The sequence below is a fragment of the Octopus bimaculoides genome, chromosome 28, assembly GCF_046866305.1.
Source record: "Octopus bimaculoides isolate indiv1 chromosome 28, ASM4686630v1, whole genome shotgun sequence".
In the NCBI taxonomy this organism is placed as follows: Eukaryota; Metazoa; Mollusca; class Cephalopoda; order Octopoda; family Octopodidae; genus Octopus; species Octopus bimaculoides.
Window position 1 is genome coordinate 7,631,140 of NC_142955.1, and position 25,458 is coordinate 7,656,597.

The window sequence follows — 25,458 nt, forward strand, 5'->3', positions numbered from 1 at the left end:
GTCCCAACCAGAACTAGAGTAACATGGTGGTAGAATGATGTGGTAAACAGAGCCATTAGAGCAAAGAAATGGGCCTGAAATGAGTGAAAGAGTGGGGGTAGCAGGGAACTGTATCAGATAACCAAGAGGGAAGCTAGGAGACAGGTATATCTAGCCAAGGAAGAAGCAGAAAAGAAGTTTGCCAATGTTCAGTGATGTGAGGAGCAGAGAACTGAAGTGTTTTGGATTGCAAGACTGTGTGAGAGAAAATCATGATGTCATAGGGAAGAAATGTATCTGCATGGATGATGGTGCACTTGAATTTGATGATTTTGCAAAGAAAGAGGCTTGGAGATGCACTTATAAAAGACTGCTGAATGTGGAGAATGAATGGGAGGAGGAGAATCTGCCAAAGGTTGACTCAATTGAGGGACCAGCTACCTGAATTGACAGTACCTTGGTAAATAAACAAATAAAAGATATGAAGACAAGGAAAGCCTTCAGCCCATCAAGAATCACCGCTAAGATGTTTAAAATATATGGCGGTGTGGGTTATTGTCTAGTCACCCATATTGTAAATCAGGTGGTTCATGAAGGAATCATACCCAATAACTGGTGTAGCAGCACCGTAGTCAATAGCTACAAGGGTAAAGGTGATGTCTTAGATAGAAAAAATTACAGAAGTATCAAATTGTTGGATCAGGGGATGAAAGTTACAGAGAAAGTCATAGCCGAACTAATTAGGGAAAGAGTAAGCCTAGATGAGATGCAGTTTGGTTTTGTGCTAGGCAGAAGAACCACTGATGCTAAATTCCTGCTAAGACAGTTGCAGGAGAAATACCTAACCAAGATAAACCTCTGTACTTGGCCTTTATTGACAGGGTCTCCTGATTCCTTATCTGGTGGTCAATGCAGAAACTAGGGATAGACATACAAGCCCTGTACAGGGATGCTACCAGTAAGGTGAGCATTGGCAATGAGTACAGCAAAGAATTCAGGGTACAAGTAGGGGTCCACCAAGGATTGGTGCTCAGCCCCTCTTGTTCATCATAGTCCTCCAGGCAATAACAGAGGAATTTAAGATGAGCTGCCCCTATGCTGATGACCTTGCTCTTATAGCTGAATCACTACCAGAACTAAAGAAGAAGTTCCAGATATGGAAGCAAGATCTAGAATCAAAGAGCCTAAGAGTTAACCTGGCAATAACCAAAGTCTTAGTAAGTAAGAATGCAGATAAATCACAAATCTCTTCGGGCAGATGGTCCTGCTTGATCTGTAGGAAAGGCATAGGTAGAAACTCCATAAGATGCACCTGGTGTAAGCTTTGGACACATAAAAGGTGCAACAATATCAGAGGAAGGTTAACGGGGAAATTAGCATTTGTATCTGGAAGATGCACAGGTACAATAAATGCTGAAAATGTACAGAAAATAGACTCCATCAACTGCCAGGGGGACAAGCTAGAGGTAGTTGATAGCTCCCATTATCTAGGTGACCAAGTTAGTAGTGGAGGGGGATGCTCTGAGAGCATAGCTGTGAGAATAAGATTAGGCTGGGCAAAGTTCAGAGAACTCCTACCTCTGCTGGCAACAAAGGGCCTCTCTCTCTCAGAGTGGAAGGCAGATTGTATAATACATGTGTGCAAACAGCTATGCTATATAGCAGTGAAACATGGGCTTTGACAGCCAAGGATATATGGAGGCTTGAAAGAAATGAAGCCAGTATGTTTTGCTGGATGTGCAATGTCAGTGTGCATGTTTGACAGAGTGTAAACATCTTGAGAGAAAAGTTAGGCATAAGAAGTATCAGATGTAGTGTGCAAGAGAGACGACTGCACGGATATGGACAACAACAGCTGTATAAAGAAGTGCCGGTCTCTAATTGTGAAGGGAACCTGTGGTAGAGGTAGACCCAGGTTTCCTGAATTCTCTGTAGAATTTCTTAGCATCAGTTTCAAATATCTTACTTTGCCTGTGAAAACTGTTTCTCTTTCCATACCTCTGTAAGCATTAGGCCTTAACCTGCATTTTTTGCTTAACTATCTCTTTTGCACTCAGTACTTCATTCACGTTTATCAGGTTATATTTTTGTTTGATCTTTCTAGCCATTCTCATCTTTACATTATTTATTTTGGAGAATTCGTCTTCGATCAATAATTCCTGTTGGAAACTCTTGATCCCCTTATGTATGCACTCTTTCCACCATCAGTGTTCGTGTGCTTTTTTGTGAGCCTTTTTCTTTAACTTGACACCTATTTTCTTTGTGGCAGCAATAGCTGCTGAGTATAAAATAGCTGCTGAGTATAAAATAGCTGCTGAGTATAAAATAGCTGCTGAGTATAAAATAGCTGCTGAGTATAAAATAGCTGCTGAGTATAAAAGATGGTTTAATGTGGTTAAATCTGTCTCAGTTTCAAAGAAGAGCTGCTTCAGGGCATGGTCATATATTTTGATTGTGCAATTATTCTGAAACTTTGGTAGTTGTTCCCTCTCATTCATTTCTAGATGTTTAGAAATGCCTAGCTCTATGTGTGTGTATAATGACTAATGCATACATTTCCACAATTCTCAACCGATTTTCACTAAACTTTACACACTCATTACTTATGTGGCAAAGATGGTCATGCACTATAACATTTTGCTCAGAGCTCCTGCATAAATGGACAAACCAGGAAAAACGGTAGTTTACACAGGTTTTTCTCTAATTCGTTGTATGTACATAGTTATTTTGTATGTAGGGTCTTCCATGTTCTTTACAGAGAGCTTGTCACAGGGCAGAGAAACTTTGGCCGCCTGAAGCTGAGGTACAGGGACGTGTGCAGGAGGGATATAAAGGCACTTGGTATCAATACCAATTCCTGGGAGGATCTCACAGCTGACTGAACCAAATGACCAAATGACAGGTGTGTTTACTAGCTTATACATATAAGCAGGACCCTGGGAAATTCTACGAAATACAAAAAAATGCAAGCATCTTTAAAAGAAACATCTAATTACAGTGTAGAAAAGTAAAATATCCAATATTGGCTGAAGACCCAGTATATAGAATACGGTAGTTAATTATATTGCAGGAAAGTAAAAGTAACATCTGATATTTGATGTGGTTATGTATCTTTCTACACTGAAAATACTAATAAACATTTTAAAAATTAAAATGAATACCACCTTCCTTTCAGTCACTGCTCACTCTCTCTCTTTCGCTCTCACTTTGCCACTCACTTCAACTATACCTCCTCTGCTTAACACTTTTTATTTCTCCTTTTCTTTCTACCTCTCCCTTCAACTGTAGAAAAGTAACAGTAATATCCACAGCTATTTGCTGAGAGAGAGAGACAGTCAGAGGGAGAGAGTGTGTTAGAGAGACAGACAGACAGACAGACAGACAGACAGATAGATAGATAGATAGATAAATAGATAGATAGATAGATAGGCAGATAGATAGGCAGATAGATAGGCAACATTTCTTTTTGCGATTTCCCTATTTTAAACAGCTTTATCATCATATATCATCCAAAACGAAGTTTTCTCCAGCATTCTCTCTTTGAGAACGGTTTCATTCTCTTTCACTGTTATTCTCTATCCACTCCTTTCTGTCACTCAATCTATCTCACTAAATCTCTTTCTCTCTCCCCCTCCTCTATGTCTCTTTTCCTCTAATCATCCTCCTGTGTTTAACATGTTATATTTCTCTTACCTCTCAGTGATATCAATCTCTTCTCTCTCACTCCCTCTTACTCTCCCTCTTTGCCACTTTGCTTCTCACTTCAAGTATACTTCCTCTGCTTAAGTTTTATTTCTCTCTTTTTACCTTTTCCTTTCAAGTGTGACACATACCACAGGTACATATGTACGTAGGTATTAGCATATTTATATTATTGTTTATTTTCCTTATTGAGTAAGAAAGCAATGGATGTCATCAAAGTGATACTGGGGTACACATATATGAAACCTAATTATGTCTACCTGTCTGATAAGGGTACACCAGGCACATGCATCACAACTATGTGTGCGTGACATGGTGATCTTATATCAAGATAAACAGCACATGACCTTGCAGGTGAGGTCTGGTTAAAATTTTTTCAGGTTGAGTAGCCCATCCCACTGAAAAGGTCCCTGAATAAGGTTTGTTTAAGGATGATGACCAAAAAAACCTTTGCTTTCAGAGATGAATTATTCAAACCCCAAAGAGTTCCTCTCAGCACATAGCTATGATGCTCCCCAACTACTTCTGCTCATGATCAGAAATGCACATATCGTCAGCCCCTAAGGGACATGCTCAACTGGTTAAGGTCAAGCAACTGACAAACAAACCTCTGGTGTTGAGCAGAATATTTGCTGTTGCCCATTTTTTATGCCAAGACAAAACATGCATGTGATAACACTTCCAATCAGTTACGAACAGAAGCCAGTAATAGTAGTAGTGGGAGTAGTAGTAGTAGCAGTAATAGAAGTAGCAGTAGCAGCAACAGCAGAATTCACAGCAGCAATAGTGATAGTAATACTGGTTTCAAATTTTGGCACAAGGCCAGGATTTTGGTGGGAGGGGGTAAGTCAATAACATGTTCTCCCCCCTTATTCAAGTGGTCCTTATTTTATCATGCCCGAAAGGATGAAAAGCAAAACCAACCCCGGTGAAAGACAATAATATTATAGTTGAAGATAACAAAACTAAACACACACACCCATGTGCACACATGCATACAACAATGCACTTATGCACACACACACATATGCATATACACACACTCCTACACACACACACGCTCATACACACACACTCACATATATGGACATACATATATGTATGCACTCATACACACACATGCACACACACCTTACCTGGGTCATGCATCAGTTTCATATTGAAGCTACAAGTGGCTGTGTCAAAGGTTCCTTCCATCAAAAAGTTTTCTTGCAGGAGTTCCTTCTTCAATCGTCGCACCACAATTTGGTATGTCCCCTCAGTGTCAACAGACGCAGTAAGACTAATTTCCTTCTTTGGACTTAAAATCTGGAATTTTAAACAAATTTTCATTTACTTGGATTTCATTTAGAGCTCCGTCTTCTTAGTTTTGTTCATTCTTTACTTCAAATGTTGTTTTATTCTTTTACCTGCTTCAGTCATTATGCACTGCTTCAAAGAGTCTAACTGAATGAATCAGACCTGGTACTTACCTTTTATAAATCTAGAACTTATTCTGTCAAACTCATTTACCAAACTGGTTAGTTATTGGGACATAAACAAACAAATGCTGGTTGTTAAGTGGTGTTGGAACAAACACAAAGATACACACACACACTTACATATATGTGTGTTTGTGTGTGTACTCGAGAAGACCTGCCCACCACAACAGAATTGAGATCCTAAAACCAAGGTACCGTGTAAAGAGATTTGGTGAGGGTGCTGGTGTTACGTAAAAAGCACCCAGTACACTCTGTGGAGTGGTTGGCATTAGGAAGGCATCCAGCTATAGAAACCAAGCCAAAACAGACTATGCAAAACATTTGATATCACTTGAAAATATTTAATATAAATAGAATATAAACAGATATTTATATTCTACATCTAAATTAAGTGTTTATGAGTGATGCTAAATGTTTCCTTTTTCAGTTATTATTTTAATCTATAACCACCTACTCAAGGAGAAATCACTTTGATAGGCAGTCTCAACACCACATTTTCCAGTTGCAGCTTTAGCTGTAGTGATTAACAAAACTCAGCACTCATACTTCATACCTATTAAATTATGTCAGCTGATGAACACTGCATGTATACTCTCTATATATAATTCATTTAACTTAGGAAAAGAGAAGTCAAATCAACGTTACAAATGTTAATGAAAGTAGTTTATTCTATACCAGATATAGAGTTATGCAATACGTGCAATGTATGTGGCATTTACAACAACATTAACTGTTCACTGACTCCCTCAGACATCTATAAGTTGATTGTGTTTCAAATTAGGATATGTGAAGATGTGAAGGAACATTATCATCATTATCATTGCTTAATGCCCGTTTTCCATGCTGGCATGGGTTGGATGGTTTGACAAAAGCTGGGAGAGCTGTCCAGACTCCAATTGTCTGTTGTGGCATGGTTTCTACTGCTGGATGCCCTTCCTAATGCTAACCACTTTACAGAGTGTGCTGGGTGTTTTTTTTTTTACATACCACTGGTAATGGGAGCATTTACACAGAACCAGCATGAGTGCATTTTGTGTAGTACCAGCACCTGCAAAGGACATGCCTGTATGTATGGATGACAGTGAAATTACATTAGCTTGACATATCTTCTCAAGTACAGCAAATCACAATTTCTGGTTCCTTGTCATTTCCTCAGTGAAGCCCAGCATACAAAGATCCTTTCTCACCACTTCATCCTATGTCTTCCTGGGTCTACCTCTTCCACAGGTTAGAGCTCAACACTTCTTTATGTAGCTGTCCTCATACATATGCATCACATGATCAAACCAGTGCAGTCTTCTTGCACACATCTAATGCCTCTTATACCTAGTTTTCCTCTTAAATCATTAACACTCTGCTGTGTGTGCACACTGACATTACCCATTCAGTGGACCATGCTGGCTTCATTTCTTTCATGCCTTTGAAAGTCCTCGCAGTAATGCTATTACAGATATAGCATTGGATTTTGTCCCATGGTTTCCACATATGAATCTTGGACCACCATTCAGTCATAATTTGTGCAAGCAAGATGAATGGCTGCTGTTTATGTGATAGTTTGGTTGCTTGTCTGGAACATTCCATGAGCAAAGCCTATAAATACAGTCAATTTAAGCACCAATTTCACAGACATCTGAGCCAGTATGACATTCTCATCAATCAGAATGTCTTGGGTTAAGTTTGAATTACACTCTTTATACAATAGGATCAGTTAAATATGATTTTATTCAACATATTCCCCTCTCAGATTCATACACTTATTGCAGTGATCCTTAAGTTTTTCTAAGCCTTGTAAAAGAAGTTGGGCCTCCTACCATGCCTTTCACGATACCCTTAAAACCAGGAACTTTTCAGTATCCCCTCATACAGCTGTTCTCATATCTACATATTCAATCGAAGATAGTTGAAGAAGACATGACACAACACTTGAATATTTACAGAATATGTAAAAACCAGCCCAAGTGTTAAATTTCAAGCAGACATTTTCCTTGCATGTCATATTACACTGTTTCATCTTACTGTTTTTATTAATTGTATTGTGACATGTCCCATTATGATAATGTATTTCATCATCTCTGCGGGACTGGTCCAAATGGCTTACCTTCGCCGATTGACCTTACTGACTGTATCAGTCCACTATTTATTAGTAGTGGACCAGCCCATTTCTCACATGGAAGAGTCTGCCACAACACCTACCCATTTTGAGATTTTTTTTTCAACACAACCATGTTTTTTGTATTTTCATTACTATTCTTTTTCTTCCACACAAAATTATCCTCCTTTCAAATAAGCTCCACTGTTTCATCTTACTGTCTTTATTAATTGTATTGTGACATGTCCCATTATGATAATGTATTTCGTCATCTCTGCGGGACTAGTCCAAACAGCGTACCTTCACTGATTGACTTTACTGATTGTGTCAGTCCATTATTTATTAGTTGTGGACCAGCTCACTTATCATCTGGGGAAGTCCACCACAACATATTGCATTAACACATTTCCTACTACTCTAACAAAATAAATTATGCTCAAACACACACACACACAAAAAAAAAGAGACTTTTGTTACACTTATCTTTTGTCTTTTACTTGCTTCAGTTATTTAGACTATGGCCATGCTAGCACACCACCTTGAAGAATTTTAGTTGAATGCAGTGACCTCAGTACTTATTTTTCTAAGCTTAGTACTTATTTATGTGTGTGTCTGTGAATATATATATATATATATATATATATATATATATATATATATATATATATATATATTACAGAGATGTACTTGCATAGCAAGCGACCTGATCTGAGATCATGTGCTGGAACGAAAACAATTGCAGCGTGGAATGTGTTTATAAGCCATTTAAGAAACACACAAAAACCGTTAGATTCACTTCAACATTTAAATTTAAATTAAATTTAAATGTTGAAGTGAATCTAATGGTTTTTGTGTGTTTCTTAAATGGCTTATAAACACATTCCATGCTGCAATTGTTTATATATATATATATATATATATATATATATATATATATATATATATATACATATATATATATATATATATATATATATATATAAATAAATACACACACAGAGACACGCACAACTGTTTTCTTTCAGTTTCTGTCTAACAATTCCACTCACAAGGCTTTGGTCAACCTGAGGCTAAAGAAGAAGACACTTGTCCAAGGTGCCACTCAGTGGAAGTGAACCAAGAACCATGTGGTTGAGAAGCAAACTGAAGTACTAATTACAGCCACTCAGAAACAAGCCTTTGGGATGAATTTTATAAAGGTACAGGTTGACAAAACTCAGTCAGAAATCATATGTAGAATCTTTGGGAAAAGCAGACAAAAGTATGAACCATCTCTTCAGTTAATGCAGTAATTCAGCAAAAAAGAGTATAAATGCAAGAATGAATGTGTCAGTAAAAGTGTGCATTGGGATGTTAGCCAATGCATTGATGCAATGTAACAGAATAGTGATATGATCAGGAACTTGATACTGCCAACAGAATTTTATGGGATTTTCCCCATAAAGACCGGTCATACTATTGAAGCAACAAGATTAGATATGACTACAAAGAACAACAAAAAAAGTGACAAAAAAAAAAGATAGCTGTAATATCACAGACTTTGCAATATATAATAATAGAATGGATACCAAAGGAACTGAAAAGCAGCAGGACTCAGCCTAGAGGGATGAAGAAATTATGGAAAACTAAGATGACAATTATTCCTGTAGTAATTGTGTATTGGCACAACACTGACACTGCTACCTTAGAGGTTGAAGGATATTGGAATTTAGACTTGCATTGTCAACTCGCAGAAAAGTGCAGTTCCATATCCAACCAGAACCTTAAGAAAGTTTCACGAGATTTAAGGAGACTTGTTATCACAAAACCTCAAGATAACACTCCTGCTAACTAATATTGTATCTAACAGTTTTAATGCACAAGTTCAAAACCTGCCCACCAGACATCACCAAACACATACTGAGAAAGAATACAAGCAACTGCAGAATATGTAGTGATGGGGGAAGAAACAACAGATCATATTGTCTCTGGTGGCCCAGTCCTGGCTAAGAAGAAATATATCCACATATATAACAGAGTTGGGACCTTTATACACTGGAAGCTATGCCAAAACTATGGAATGACAGGAGAAAAAAGATGGTATAGGTACACCCCAGAAAAGTCCTCAGAAGATAAGAAAGCAACCATGCTCTGGGATATGTCAATACTCAAAGCCAATAACCCAGATATAGTTGTCAGAGATCACCAAGAAAGAAAATACCTTCTAATCGATATATCAATACTTAAAGATCACAATGTATCTCTTAAAGAAATAGAGAAACTCTCAAAATACAAAGATCTGGATAGAGCGGTAACTCAAATGTGGAGTCTAAAAACAGAAACATTCAGACAAACACATAACCAAAACACCAGGACTTATGAATGTATAACATACAGAAAATAACACTTCTAGGCACTGCACACACCCTACATAAAGCACTTTTAATACAGTGAAAATAAGAGCACCACAGCATATACCTAAGGCACATGGAGCTGCGCTTGGTAGTGCCGTGAAAGCACATGATACAAATAAGAATACTGAATAATAATAACCATACTACTAACAATAATAATGATAAAAGTTCTGATGCAGTGCCAGGCAGTGGCTCTCATGTCTTTTGATCTTAACTGATTGGAAGTACTATTGGGTACATATTTTGTCATAGTATAAAAAGTGGGAAACAGCAAATATTCTGCTCAACATCACAGATTTGCTTGTTAGTTGCTTGACCATAACCAGTTGAGCATGTGAACCTTGATAGCTGACAATATGTGCATCTCTGATCACAAGCAGAAGTTATGGGGGAGCATCATAGCCATGTACTGAGAGGAATTCTTTGGTGTTTGAATAATTCACCTCTGGAAATAAGAGCATTCATCATCCTTAAACAACCCTTATTCAAGGACCTTTTGAGCAGGATGAGCTACTAGACCTGAAGAAAATTCTAACTGGGCTCCACCTGCAATGTTATGTGCTGTTTATCTTGATGTAAGATCATCATGTCATGCACATATGGTTGTGATGCATGTGCCTAGTGTGCCCGTATCAAGCGGGTAGTCATGATGGGTATATTGGGCTTCATATATTTGTACCCCACTGTCACTTTGATGCCATGCACTGCTCTCTCACTCAATAATGATAATAACTAGCTGGACCTGTGAAAACTTTATGGAAAACATAAAAAATGTAAGTTGTGTGCTGGTGCCATGAGAAATGTTTCTATATTGTGACAGTAACAGAATATAGAAAGAAGTGTAAAACCAATAACTATATAATCCAACCAAAATATCTGTTACGCAAACATAAAAAAAGGACTTTCTCGGTTTAGTGGTATGGAACATTCTTCTGGTATTCTTTTATTCTTTTACTTGTTTCAGTCATTTGACTGTGGCCATGTTGGAGCACTGTTCTTTAATTGAAGAAATTGACCCCTGGACTCATTCCCGGTAAGCCTGGTGATTATTCTATCAGTCTCTTTGCCTAACAGCTAAGTTATGGGGATGCAAACACAGACACATAAATATATACATATATATATACAGACACACACACGTGCACGTGCACACACACATATTTATATGATGGGCTTCTTTCAGTTTCCATCTACCAAATCCACTCTTTGGTCAGCCCGAGGGTATAATAGAAGACACTCTTTAAAGTATAGAGTTGAATTTCTTGTAGCCACCTGTTGGCAACTTTCTCCTCCAACCATTTTGTAGCGGCTATTACCCATTTTTCTGGTTTCTTTTCACAGCTATGCCTCATTCAAAATTTGCATTAGTTTTTGTATGAAAGGAAAAAAAAAAAAGAAAGGAAGCAGGCTTGTTTGTAGTTTGTAGAGAAAACATTAAACGTGCCTGAAAAAAAAAAAACATGGTCTTTCCCCCAACTAAAAGACCTGCAGAACTATGAAAGAAGGCGAATAAGTACTGGGGTGGGAGAAAGAAGAGAGAACTAACACTTGATCATTCTAGAACTCCCAGCATAAAAACGTAAACACCTGAAAGACTTTCCTTCCATTCATTACTAAATATCTTTCTCTCTTCTTCATTGTTAAAAGTAAAGAAGCTTGAAAAGATCCATTGTATTTCAGTCTAATTGTCATTGTAAATGACTGGTGCTTTCCTTTCTCTGTCTTTATCGCTTCACTCCTTTTCCCTATGGTTAAGTGAGTGAGGATTCATGGCTCAGTGGTTAGTGGTATTTGGCCTATGATCATAAAGTCATGAGCATGATTCCCGGCAGTGCACTGAGTTCTTGCGCAAGGTACTCTACTTCACTTTGCTGCAGTCCACTCAACTGGCAAAAATGAGTTGTAACTGTAATTCGAAGGGGCCAGCCTTGTCACATTCTGTGTGAGGTTGAACCTCCCTGAGAACTATCTTATGGTATGCATGTCTGTGGAGTACTCAGCCACTTGCACATAAAGTTTATGACTAGACTGTTCTGTAGATCAGATAAACAGGAACCTTGTTGTCATAACTGACAGAATGCCATTTCTTAGAAAGAGTGAAAGAAAAGGAAATGTTCCATATTGTAAAGCAAAAATGTCAGTGAAAGCTAAGACAAAATAATTGCTATTCCGTCGTGTAGAGACTTTGTCCTTACTCACATTCAGTTTAACAACAGCCTGTGCATCAGTATTTATCTGAGGGCGTGGCTTCAGGATCTGTCAGACCCACAAATGCCTCTGTTAAGACCAGATTAATACCCACAGTGACCCTAATGACTAAAAAGATTTTCCTGCCCCTATATAGGGTCTTTTTTGTTTTCTTCCAACCACTTGAAGGTTTATCTAGCTCCAGTTCACTCAGCTGGCCAAAATGAGTTGTAGCTGTAATTCAAAGGGGTCAGCCTTGTCATATTCTGTGTGAAGCTGAATCTCGCTGAGAACTACATTAATGGTATGTATGTCTGTGGAGTAATCAGCCACTTGCGAGTTAATTTTATGCTGGTGTGGTAATGAAATATTTGCTGTAGTTATTTGTCTTTGATGTAACAATGTGTCTATGTATGTATGTATCAACTTTTTTTGCTATGTATCGGTCTGCTCTGAAAATACTGATAAACATTAAAAAACACAAAGCGAATGCTGTCACCACTCACTGTCTCTCTCACTCTCACTCTTTTCTCTCTCACTCTCACCTCTCTCACTTCCTCTCTTTCCACCTCTCTCCACTCACTTCAAGTATACCTAGTGTGACACACACGTCAGGTACATGCAAAAACAAAAAGTTGGCATATTTAATAGTATTGATAATAATAATAATAATAATAATAATAATAATAATAATAATTCCCCACACATGGATTCTGGAAACACTAGCCATAAACAAGGTGGCACCAATTATTATAAAATACATAAGGCACTCAATGAACAAATGGCAGACAGTGCTACAGCTCCAAACAAAAGACGGACTTGTGAAAACGAAAGCCATCCCCATTAGAAGAGGAATATTCCAGGGAGACGCGCTCTCTCCACTCCTGTTCTGCCTGGCACTCACACCTTTAACTGAATTGCTAAATTGCTAAATAGAACTGAATGCGGTTACAAATGCTACGGAAAAACAGTCAGCCACCTTCTATATATGGATGACCTAAAATTATATGCTAAACACTACTACAGACAGTACACGGCTTTACCAAGGGAATAGATATGAAATTCAGATTAGAAAAATGTGCCAAAGCAACCCTGAAAAGAGGAAAATTAGTTAAAAGTAGCAATATAACACTAGATAAAGCCAATGAAATAAGAGAACTAGACGAAAGCCAACCATACAAGTATTTAGGAGTCAATGAACTAGATAGGATACAACATACACAAATGAAAGAAAAAATAAAGAAAGAGTACTATAGACGAGTTAGATCAATACTAAAAACAGAGCTCAATGCTAAAAACAAGATAATGGGTATCAACACTTTAGCTGTCCCTTAACTGGACACTAAACGAACTATGTAAAATAGACAGGAAAACAAGAAAAATAATGACAGGATATAGGATGCACCACCCAAAATCTGACATAGAAAGGCTATATATACAACGCACAGAAGGTGGCAGGGGTCTTATACAGCTAGAAAACTATTATAAAATAACCACCATAGGACTGCAAAAATACCTACTCCAGAAGCAAGGGAAACTAATACAAATAGCCACAAAACACGAGCAAAACAAAAAACTGTTTTCAGTATTTAAGGAAGCTGACAAATACAAACAAGAAATCAATTTACCTAACAAATACGAAGAAGAAGAAGAAGAAGAAGAAGAAGAAGAAGAAGAAGAAGAAGAAGAAGAAGAAGAAGAAGAAGAAGAAGAAGAAGAAGAAGAAGAAGAAACAACAAAAGCTATAAAACAAATGAAATCCAAACTAAAACTAGAACAGCAACGGACCATGATAAAACGATGGCAAGAAAAGCCCCTACATGGTAAATACTGGGCTAAACTAAATGCGAAAGAAATAGACAGAGAAAAATCCCAGCAATGGCTGAGAAGCTCAGGACTCAAAGCAGAGACTGAAGGATTTTTAATTGTTGCACAAGACCAGAGCCTCCCCACCAGAAATTACCAAAAACACATAATGAAAAGAAATATAACAAGTAACTGTAGAATATGTGGAGATCGACAAGAAACAATAAATCATATTATCTCTGGCTGCCCAGTCCTGGCTAAGAAGGAATATATTCACAGACACGACAGAGCTGGGACCTATATACACTGGAAGCTATGCCAACATTATGGAATAGCAACAGAAAAAAGATGGTATAAACACACGCCAGAAAAGGTCACAGAAAACGAGAAAGCAACCATACTCTGGGATATGCCAATACACACAGATAGAGAAATTAAGGCAAATAGACCAGATATAGTTGTCAAAGATCATGAAGAAAAAAAATGCTTTCTAATTGATGTATCAATACCAGCAGATGACAACGTTTCTCTAAAAGAAATGGAAAAACTTTCAAAATACAAAGACCTGGAAATAGAGATAACTTGAATGTGGAATCTAAAAACAGAAACAATTCCTATCATAGTAGGTGCCTTAGGTATAATAAAAAAATATTCAGACAAATACATAACAAAAACATCAGGACTTACAAATATATATAACATACAGAAAATTGCACTACTGGGTACTGCACACATTCTACGCAAAACACTTTCAATACAGTAAACATAAGAGCACCACAGCAAACCACAGCACATACCCAAGGCGCACAGAGCTGCGCTCGGTAGTGAAGTGAAAGCACGTTATAAAAATAAAACTACTGAATAATAATAATAATAACTATTATTATTATTATTATTATTATTATTGCCACAAGGGTAGCTTGGGGAAGGTGGGGATGAGTCGATTACATCAACCCCAGTGTTCAACTGGTACTTATTTTATTGACCCTGAAAGGAGGAAAGGCAAAGCCGACCTTGGTGGAATTTGAATTCAGAAAGTAAAGAGGGTGAAATACCACTAAGCATTTTGCCTGGCTTGCTGATGATTCTGCCAGCCCACCATCTTCAATAATAATAATAATAATAATAATAATAATAATAATAATAATAATAATAAAGTACCTTACATGGTAAACTGAAGTCACAACTTCAGGGTTGCCTGAATGGAGGAGCAATACCAGATAGGATGACTAGACGGAGAACAGTACTCCTTATAAAAGACAAAAGCAAGGGCAATACAACTAGACATTATAGACCAATCACTTGCTTACCATTAGTGTGGCAAGCAGGAGCATTTTGATAAGCAGAATTTACTGCCAGAATAACAAAAAGGGTGCAGGAAGAAGGCTAGAAGAATGCATGATTTATTATACATAGACACAGCAGTTCTAAATGAAATAAAATCTAGAAAGAAAAATTTAACAGCCTATGACATGATTCCACACTTATGGATAAGTGAATGTTCGAGTATATTCAGTATTGCAGACAGCATAAGAGAATCAATCAGCTTTAGCATGAAGAAATGGAAAGTAGATCTCTACTCAGGTGACACAACCTTAATGAAAGTTAATATCAAGAAAGGAATCTTCCAAGGAGACTTGTTATCCCCTTTAATATTTACCTTATATTTAACCTCCCTCAGTTTAGTATTAAGGAAGGCAAAGGCAGGGAGTCAGTTCAGATATAGTCAAGAAAAATGAACCATTTGCTCTACATGGCTGATCTGAAGTTTTTTTTAGTAAGAATAAAAAAGAGATAGATTCCTTAATACAAACTTCAGCAAAGATAAAGGCATAGAATTTGGCATAGATAAGTGTGCAATATTAGTCATGGAAAAGGGACAGGTAGTCAACAGTGAAGGCATCCAATTACCAGATGGCCAGACATTAAAATCATTGAAAGAAGGGATATAAGTATCTAAGAGTATTAGAATCTGACAGAGTACTAACTACAGAAATGAAAACGAAAATTGAGAAGGGTGAGGAAGCTAATGAAATCAAAGCTAAATGGTCCGAATGTAGTGAAGGCTGTAAATACTTGGGCAGTATGATTACTTAGATTCTCAGCAGCCTTTGTAGATTGGACAAAAACTGAATTAGCAAAGCTAGACGGAAGAACTAGGAAGGAATTCAAAATGAATGGAGGACTTCACCCAAGAGCAGGAATAGCAAGATTATACTTACCAAGAAAGGAAGGTGGGAGAGGGTTTAATAGCAGCACAAGATCAAATGCCGAGGACTAATTGGATAAAAACCAAGATAGACAAAAGCCAGGTAGATTTCCAATGTAGGTTATGTCAATCAAAAGAGGAAAGTGTTACCCATATAGTAAGTGAATGAAGCATATTGGTACAGAAAGAATACAAGAAAAGACATGACAATTTAAGGAGAATAATCCACTGGGAGTTATGTACAAAGCTAGGATATGACCATCCTGATAAATGGTATGAACATGAACCTAGTAAAGTACTAGAAAGTCAGAAATATGAGATGTTGTGAGACAGACAAAGTAATTGAAGCTAGAAGGCCTGATTTCATAGTAGTAGACAAAGAGAACAGAAGGTGCCACAGATAAATGATTTTACAGTCCCAAATGATGAAAAAATCAATCTGAAAGGTATAGAGAAAATAACAAAGTATCAGGACCTAACCATTGAGTTACAAAGCCTGTGGAAAGGTAAAATGTATCCCTGTTGTTATAGGTGCATTGGGAACTATCTCTAAAGATTTGAACAGATGGAGAGAGGAAATAGGCATAAAACCCAGTTTAGTACAGTTCCAGAAAACAGTATTATTAGGGACAGTTAGAATAGTTAGGAGAGTTCTTGGCATCTAAAGTTACTTATTGTAGACCAATGTTAGGAATTTTTTTTTCAACACTCTAATTTGTTGTGCATATGTGACAATAATAATAATAATAATAATAATAATAATAATAATAATAATAATAATAATAATAATAATAATAATAATAACAATAATAATAATGAAAGAAAAAACATGGCAGAATATTTGATAAACAGCAAAGAAGACATGCTAGAGTATGCTGCTAGTGCAGAAGGAGTTAACAAAATGAACTTGAGAGTGCTGATGAATTCTGAACAAGAAGAGCCAAGGAAAGAGAAGAAACCTTACTCCGTATGGAATTACATGGTCAGTTCCACCATGAAACGAACAAATTAAAAGATCAGGAAGCATCATGGAGGTGGCTCGACAAGGGTGACCTAAAAAGGAATACTGAAAGTCAGATCGCGGCCTTGGACCAGGCATTGAATACCAACTCAGTGAAAGAATATATACCACACAAGTGCATTGGACCTCTGCAGAATGTGGGAAGACGGTCAAAAGTGTGACTCACATTGTTAGTGCTTGTGAAACTCTTGCACAGAAAGAGTACAAGTATAGACATGACAAGGTAGCCCAAAATCTCCATAAGTATGGATATGAGGTTATGGGTGCTTGGTACTAACATACACCAGAAAAGGTAATGAACAAAAAGGGGAAGGCAAAAATGCTCTGAAACTTTGATTTCCAGACAGACAAAGTGTTAGAGCACCAAAGGCTCTAACCTTTAGGAGGGACTAACAAGAATGCCTAATAATCGATATAGCAGTGCCAGGAGATCAACACATCATCATGAAAGAAAGAGAAAAAGTTGATAAATATGGAAACCTGAGAATTGAGATTGCTAAGATGTGGCAGCTATGAGAGTCAAACATAAAGGTTATCCCTATTGTCATCGGAGCATTGAGTTCAATACCACCCAATTTGAAAAAATATCTGGAAACCTTAGAAATAGCCTACAGTCTAGATGTATTACTGTACTGATTCTTGGAAAGAAGTAGGCTGCTACCCACTGAACAGAAAGGGTGCCGTAAAAGGAGCTGGGGAATGAAGGGTCAGCTCTTAATTGATAATCTAATTATCAGGAACTGCAAGAGAAGACATACAAACCTGAGTATGGCATGTGCTGACTATCACAAAACATACAATATGATACCACACTCCTGGATAATAAGAACAATAGAAGTGTATGGAGTAGCAGAGAATATGAGAAGCCTTATATGGAATAGCATGAAATGCTGGAGAATGGAATTGACAGTAGGGAAACAAGTATTAGGAGAGGTGGAAATCAAGAGTGGAATCTTCCAGGGGGATAGTGTGTCTCCACTGATATTCGTGCTGGGAATGATCCCCTTGAGTGAAATACTACAGAAAACAAAGTTGGGGTATGATCTGGGAAGAGGTAAGGGAAAATGAAACCACTTGCTATTCATGGACAACCTGAAGGTATTCACAAAAACTTATGCAGAATTGGACAACCTAGTCTAGTCTGTGCAGATTTTCTCCAGTGATATTAAGATAGAGTTTGAACTCTCAAAATGTACTAAGATGGTGATGAGATGAGAAAAGCTTGCCAGGACAGAAGGTTACTAAGTGGTGAAATGATGAAGGCAACTCGACCTCAATCCAGCTATAGCTACCTGAGAATACTTGAGACAGATGGTATCAAACACCATGACATGAAGGAAAAGACAAAAAGAGAGTACCTGTGGCGAGTGAGAAAAATATTAGTTTCAAAGCTGAATGCCAGAAACATAATTTCAGCAATAAACTTGCGTGCAGTTTCAGTAGTTTGGTATGAGGCAGGAATCCTGAAGTGGACAGAGGGGGAGTTAAAGGAGATGGACAGGAAGTCAAGAAAGCTTCTAACAATGTATGGAGCTCATCATCTACGTGCAGACACTGATTACCTATACATGAAGAAAGCAAATAGAGGAAGGGGACTGGTAAGTGTGGAAGCCTATGTGCATATCGAATTCAAGAGTTTAATGAGATACCTAACCCAAAGTAAGGAAACATTGCTAGGGAGTATTGAGAGCAGAGAAAAAGGGAAAACAAAGGAAGAAGTATTTTGTATGTGTATTTCTCCCAAGGTTTAATTGTAAAGGAAGAAGTACAAAAAGGACACGAAGAAGAATTATGCAAGAAGGGACTACACAATCGATTCCATGTAGCCACAACATAAGTTGCTGGTAAAAATAGGTGGGATTGACTGATGAAAGGAACCCTAAAAAAAGAGACTGAGAGCACTATATTGGCAGTGCAGGACCAAGCTTTGGTTACGAACTGGAAGGTCAACCTGAGGAATGAGCAAGTGTCTCCACTATGTTGCATCTGCAATAGAGTGGATGAAACCATTGTCCATATCATGAATAAATGTCCTAGATTTTCTCCAAACCACTACAAGTTGTAGCAACACAACCAGGCAGTGTAAGTGCTACATTGCAAACTGTGTGAAAAATGGGGGCTAGAGAGAGGCAAGGTGTGGTATGAGCACAAACTGCAGAGAATGGCAGAGTCAGAGATATTAGCAAAATCCCCTGGGATTTCCCATTCCAAACAGATCAGGTACTAGAGCATAACAGACCGGATCTAGTGGTGGTGGACAAGGTGCACCACATATGCTATATAGTTGATGTTGCATGACCCTTTGACTCACAAATAGTGAAAAAGGAAGGTGAAAAGATAGATAGATACAAGCCTCTTAAGTATGAAATAGCCTGGCTATGGAAAATGAAGAAGGTGAAGATAGTGCCAATTACTGTTGGGTCCTTGGGAACAGTATCAGAAGGCATCAAGAGAAATATTGGGTTGGCAACTAAGTTCCCGCTGTTTTTATAAAATTTGGAATTTATTGCGTTTTTAAATTTTGGAATCTATTTTTTTCGAGAATTCTATTCCTGAATCATTTTGGAATCTATTTTTTTTTTTTTTGTATAGTTAATTTTAGTTAATTTTTGTTTATTTTCAGGTCATTAAAATGGAATGTCAAGTTAAGAAAAACGAGCATTTCTGACAACTCCTTCTTTTTGCTTTTAATTAGGGTTCTAAGGCCGCAAAAGCTATTCGCGACATTTGTGCTGTGTATGGAGAGGGTGCCATAGAACCGCTTGTGATTGGTATGCCAAGTTCAAAAATGGAAATTTTGACCTCAAAGATGCACCTTATTATGGCCGTCCAGTTGAGTTCAATGAAGAGCTATTAAACCAACTTTTGCACGAAAATTCTCGTCAAACAACAAGGGTGCTGTCAGAGAAAATGGAATGCTCCCACACTGCTATAGAGAAGCATCTTCACTTGATGGGAAAGGTTTAGAAGTTTGGAGCATGGGTTCTGCATGCTTTAAGTGACAACAACAAAAATCAACAAGCCACAATTTCCTCTGGTTTGCTTGCTCGTCACCGCTCAACTCATAAACACAAGCAACGATTTCTTTAATTAGTTGTTATTTTTTATTAAACCTTTAAAAAAAAATTTGAATTAAAAAAAAACGGCGGGAACTTAGTTGCCAACCCAATATGAAGGAAATTGGAATAGAGTGTCCAGTAGAACTGTTACAAAAGGTCTGCCTCCTTGGCATGGCTAGAATAATCAGGAAAGTATTAGATAGCTGAAAAGAAAGAATAGCATGGTACTATAGACAGCAGGTAGTAAGCCTGCTATGCCTGCAGGACTCCAGGAGCTCCAACAAAACCTGTGATAAAGAGATAATAATAATAAAAATAATGGTTTCTGATTTAGGCAAAAGGCCAGCAATTTTTGAGGTGAGAGGAGTAGTCGATACTATTGACTTCTGACTAGAAGAAATACTTGCCTGAAAGTGAAACTTCTTTTCTGACCAATACATCTTTAGATTCTTCGACCTTGTGATCTCTTTCTGTTGGGTTACATGGGAGGAATACAGCTCCAAGTCATAGATACCAGGGGCCAGGGTAATAAAAGACTCTAGTCTGACAAACATGTCAGTGTATAAGTTCTCAGAAAGCACAGTCAGCTTGTATTTGCCGTTGGTTTCAAATAGTTTAGAATGAAAGACAAGTGTCATTGGACCATCATTTTCCCTGCTTAATGTAAAAACTGCCTTGCCACTCATTAAGATTTTGCGTTCTCTCCCACTCAGCTTCACTTTTAACTTCACTTCCTGAAATGATAAGAAATGTATATACAAATAAATAGCTGTGATGTAGACGTTGAAAGATATTTTGTTTTCAGCTAATTGGATCTGGGTTTGATCACACTCTCTATCTTGTTCCTCTGGTAAGCATCTTTTATTTTAGCCTCAGCTTCATTGACTGCTGCCTTGAAAGTGGAACTTGAATTTGGTAGGAGAAACTGTGGGAATTCCATTGTGTGCATAACATATTCACACATAACAATGGGCTTCCATACTTATATATTGGGTTGGAAAGAAAGTTCTGTTGCACTTTCGAAGTGATCACTTTGAGTATACTTTTGCAATACTTATGCACAAATATGCAATAATTCTTACATTTTAATATTTCCTCTCTTTGCAGATTAGTTTATATCATAGTGGTTAAATTTTTATTGATTTCATGCTTTTAAAATAAATTTAGATCAGACCCATATCAGACACGGCATGCTGTATGAATTCAAAAGGGGCTCTTCAACAGTGGAAGCAGCAAGAAATATTCGTTATGTCTGTGGAAATGAAGCTTTAAGCAACCAGGTATGCTAACAATGATTTGGCTAGGTTCACCCAGGAAGTTTTTCTCTCACAGATTCTTTTCTGTCTATTAAACTTCTGAAAACCACAGCTGAGGAAAATTCAAAGCAAACTGCAAGAGAATGAACAAAACTTTTCATTTCAAGTCACAGTTTGATAAAAAAAACACCTTCAAGAAGTAAGAAAAGTTTTTAAAACTAGATCAGTAGGTTCCTCGTCAAGTAACTGAACCATTCCTAGGTAGAATTATCACAAACAATGAAAAGTGGATTCTTTGCAATCATATCCAATAAAAACAACAATGGTTAGTCCCTCAATAAAAAAGGAGAATCCATCCCTAAATGAGAACTACACCCTAAAAAAATTATGCTCTGTGTTTCGTGAGATATGAAAGATGTTGTCTATCATTAAGCGTAAAACCAAAACAAAACAGTTTGTGCAGAAATATATTGGTGTACATTGGATGCATTGCACAAAAATTTGCCAAAAAAGTGCTCTTCATTGATCAAATCATAAAAAGGTTTTGCCCTTACATGATAATGCAAGACCACATATTGCCCAAGTCACTCAGGAAAAGACTATGAAACAAAATATGTAAGTTTTGCCTCATCCTCCTTACTCTCCTGACCTTGATCCATCTAACTACCATCTTTTCAGATCATTCTAACATTATTTAGAGGGAAAACAGTTTATTAATTGTGAAACAGTTAAAAATAATAGAATACCTCTTTGTTTTGCAACCTGAAGAATTTCACATTTGAGGGATCAACAATTTGCCAAATAGATGTGATTATATTATCAAAAATAAGGAGAAACACTACCTTGATTAAATATATCACTTTAGAGCAAAGCCTTTGTTTCTTTCCAGTTTGAAATGCAACAGGATTTTCTTGTCAACCTAATATAATTTGTACACACACACACAGGTGTAAGCCTGACTGTGGTTTACAAGTGTGTGCTTCCCAATGACATGGTTTCAGGGTTAGTTCCACATGTCAACTTTGGCAAGTGTCTTCCACTATAGCTCCAAGCTAACCTATGCTTTGTGAGTAAATTTGGTTGATAGAAACAAAGCCTATTGTATATGTATGTGTTTGTGTGTGTGTGTGTGTGAGTATAAATAATTACTTTAACTTTGGGTATATGTCTAATAATATGCTAATTACCTTTCAATTCGTATCCCTTGTCAGGTTTTATTCTTTATCTTTTATTACTGTAATTTATGTTATGTATCCCCTGTGAACTATAGCCAGACCCATATACTAGTTATAACCCCCAAATTATTCCATCCTATGTCAGTGTAGCCAACACACTACAGGCAACAACATGTCAAGTGAAACTCAGTATATGGAGTAATGTATCTTATTCACACCTGATGTGACACAACCTGCATTGATCGGTGCAACACAACTGGATGTACAATATCCCACCTATAAGGGACAGATGCAGGAGAGGTTGAAACAATCATTGTAGTACTGAATAAAGATTCTTGCTAAATCCATTTTCTGTTTCCTTCATTCATTTTATATATATATATATATATATATATATATATATATATATATATATATATATATATATATATATATATACACACACACACACACATATATTCTTTTATTCTTTTACTTGTTTCAGTCATTTGACTGCTGGGGCACCACCTTTAGTCAAGCAAATTGACCCCAGTACTTATTCTTTCCATCTCTTTTGCCGAACCACTAAGTTATGGGGACATAAACACACCAGTATCAGTTGTCAAGCATTGTTGGGGGACAAATACAGACACACACATATATATATATACAACGGGCTTCTTTCAGTTTCCATCTACCAAATCCACTCACAAGGCTTTGGTTGGCCTGAGGCTATAGTAGAAGACACTTGCCCAAGGTGCCATGCAATGGGACTGAACCAGGAACCACGTAGTTGGTAAGCAAGCTACTTAACACACAGCCACTCCTGATACAGAGAGAGAGAGAGAGAGAGAGCAAGAGAGAGAGAGAGAGAGCAAGAGAGTGAGAGAGAGAGAGAGAGAGAGAGAGAGAGAGAGAGAGAGAGAGAGAGAGAGATGTAGGTTCAAGTTCTATGGGCAGCCTTCAATATTTTCTACACAAAAGGATTTTGTGGAGGAGGAGAGTCTGCCAGATCTTGATCCAATTGAGGGGCCAGCTTTATCTACCAGTACCCTGGTAGATAAAGCAATTAAGGATATGAAGACAAGGAAAGCCCCTAGCCCATCAGGAATCACCACTGAGAGGCTTAAAATATATGGCGGTGTGTCATATATTAGTTGGGCTATGACCCTCTCCATAACTTTCATCACCTGATCCAACAATTTGATATCTCTGTAATTATTTCTGCCTAAGGCATCACTTTTACCCTTGTAACAGTTGACTATGGTGCTGCTATATCAGTCATTGGGTATGACTCCTTCATGAACTACCTGATTCACAATACTGGTGACTAGACCATGATCTGCTGGATGTGTAATGTCAGTGTGCATACACAACAGAGTGTAAGCGCCCTGAGAGAAAAGTTGGACATAAGAAGTATCAGATGTGGTGTGCAAGAGAGATGACTGTGCTGGTATGGTCTGTGTTGCATATGGATGAGGACAGCTATGTGAATAAGTGTCACAGCCTAAGAATGGAAGAAACCCAAGAAAGAAGGAGCCCCAGGAAGACATGGGATGAGGTGGTGAAGCACGACCTTCAAATGCTGGGTCTCACAGAGGCAATGACAAGAGACCAAAACCTTCAGAGATATGCTGTGATTGAGAAGACCCAGCAAGTAAAGTGAGACTGTAGCCATGGCCAATGCCAGTGTTGCATAATCAGCCCATTTAAAAATACCCTTGAATCTTTAGGCGATATACTGTGCTTGAGAAAACCTATCGAGTCAAGTGAAATCTTAGTTGTGGCTGATGCCAGTGTGGGTCTGGCTCCCTGTGCCAGTAACATGTAACAAGCACCTTTTGAACGTGGTCGATGCCAGTGCTCCCTGTCTGGCTCTCATGCCGGTGGCACATAAAAAGCACCGTCCTAACATAGTTGATGCCAGTGCTGCCTGACTGGTTCCCATGCCAGAAGCACATAAAAAGCACCCACTACACTCTCAGAGTGGTTGGAGTTAGGAAGAGCATCCAGCTGTTGAAACCTTACTAGATCAGATTGGAGCCTGGTGCAGCCTACTGGCTTGTCAGTCTTCAGTCAAACTGTCCAACCCATGCCTGCATGAAAAATGGATGTTAAATAATGATGATGATGATAAATATGGATTGATGTTTATATAGGAAACTACCACTGATGCTTTCAGTTGTCTTACATGTAGTAAGCCATAATTAAGGGTAACTTTGAGCTAAATAAGCAGAGAATCTCTCAAAGTTTTGGTATTGTCACTAATAAGTGCAGGGTAAAAATTGCATGTAAATGCACAATATACACAATTCCACCTGTGGTTGCACAGTGAACTAGACTGGCAGCCATGGGAATTTCAAGTTCCCCTTCTTAATCTATCTGGTTTAAAGGTGCTGAACCATCAGTTGCCAAAAATCATTGATGTACTTATGTACAAACACACACACAATACGTTTGTGTGCTAATTAACTTTTACAAGGAAAAAGGTTCATAGTGACTGCAAAGTTTCAATTTGCTCACCTTCATCAGACCTGATGAAGCTAAGTTTTCTTTGTAATAGTTAACAGGAATTCAACTAAAAAATATTATGTAATCTTCTAGTTTAATTTTAAATCACTTTTATATATAACTTGACATAAACACAAACATTACTATACACACACACACACATATTTTGGTGGGGATAGATTCAGTCCTTTCTCTTGTTTAACACTGCCATCTTACTCTTGTGTGCTTTTGGTAGAGTCCATCTTGTAAACATTCAGGCCAAATATCTGTGTAATTCCTCTCTTTGTAGCAACAGTCTGGGAGGCCCTTAAACTGGTTATGACTGCTGCCCTTCCTTCTCTGACTTAAAACATCAAAAGTAAACAGCAACAGCAACAACAACATTGAAATGAAACTAATTAAACAATGTGTATTTTATGCACAACCCAATGCAAATCACAAAAACTAAAATATATTTAAATATTAGAAAGCTACACTGAGTTAAATAAAAATAAGAATGTAAGCACATTCTTCTGATTTATACTGTGATTCTGTGATATATATGAAAAAAAAGGGGATGCCAAAGACCCCAAAAAACTACAGACCAATCAGTCAACTAATACACATCTACA

General features: G+C 37.6%; 1 protein-coding gene across 3 annotated transcripts in view; it reads right to left on the bottom strand.

The window, feature by feature from the left end:
• Nucleotides 1–25,458, bottom strand: part of LOC106873345 (uncharacterized) — a 263,949-nt gene that overhangs the window by 51,668 nt on the left and 186,823 nt on the right. For all 3 annotated transcript variants that reach the window (XM_052977316.2, XM_089343929.1, XM_014920673.3), the window contains exons 20-21: nt 20,334–20,660; nt 4,818–4,989 (exon numbers count right to left, since the gene is read on the bottom strand). In XM_052977316.2, coding sequence (XP_052833276.2) covers nt 4,818–4,989; nt 20,334–20,660 — 499 coding nt within the window. The remainder of the gene's footprint in view (nt 1–4,817; nt 4,990–20,333; nt 20,661–25,458) is intronic.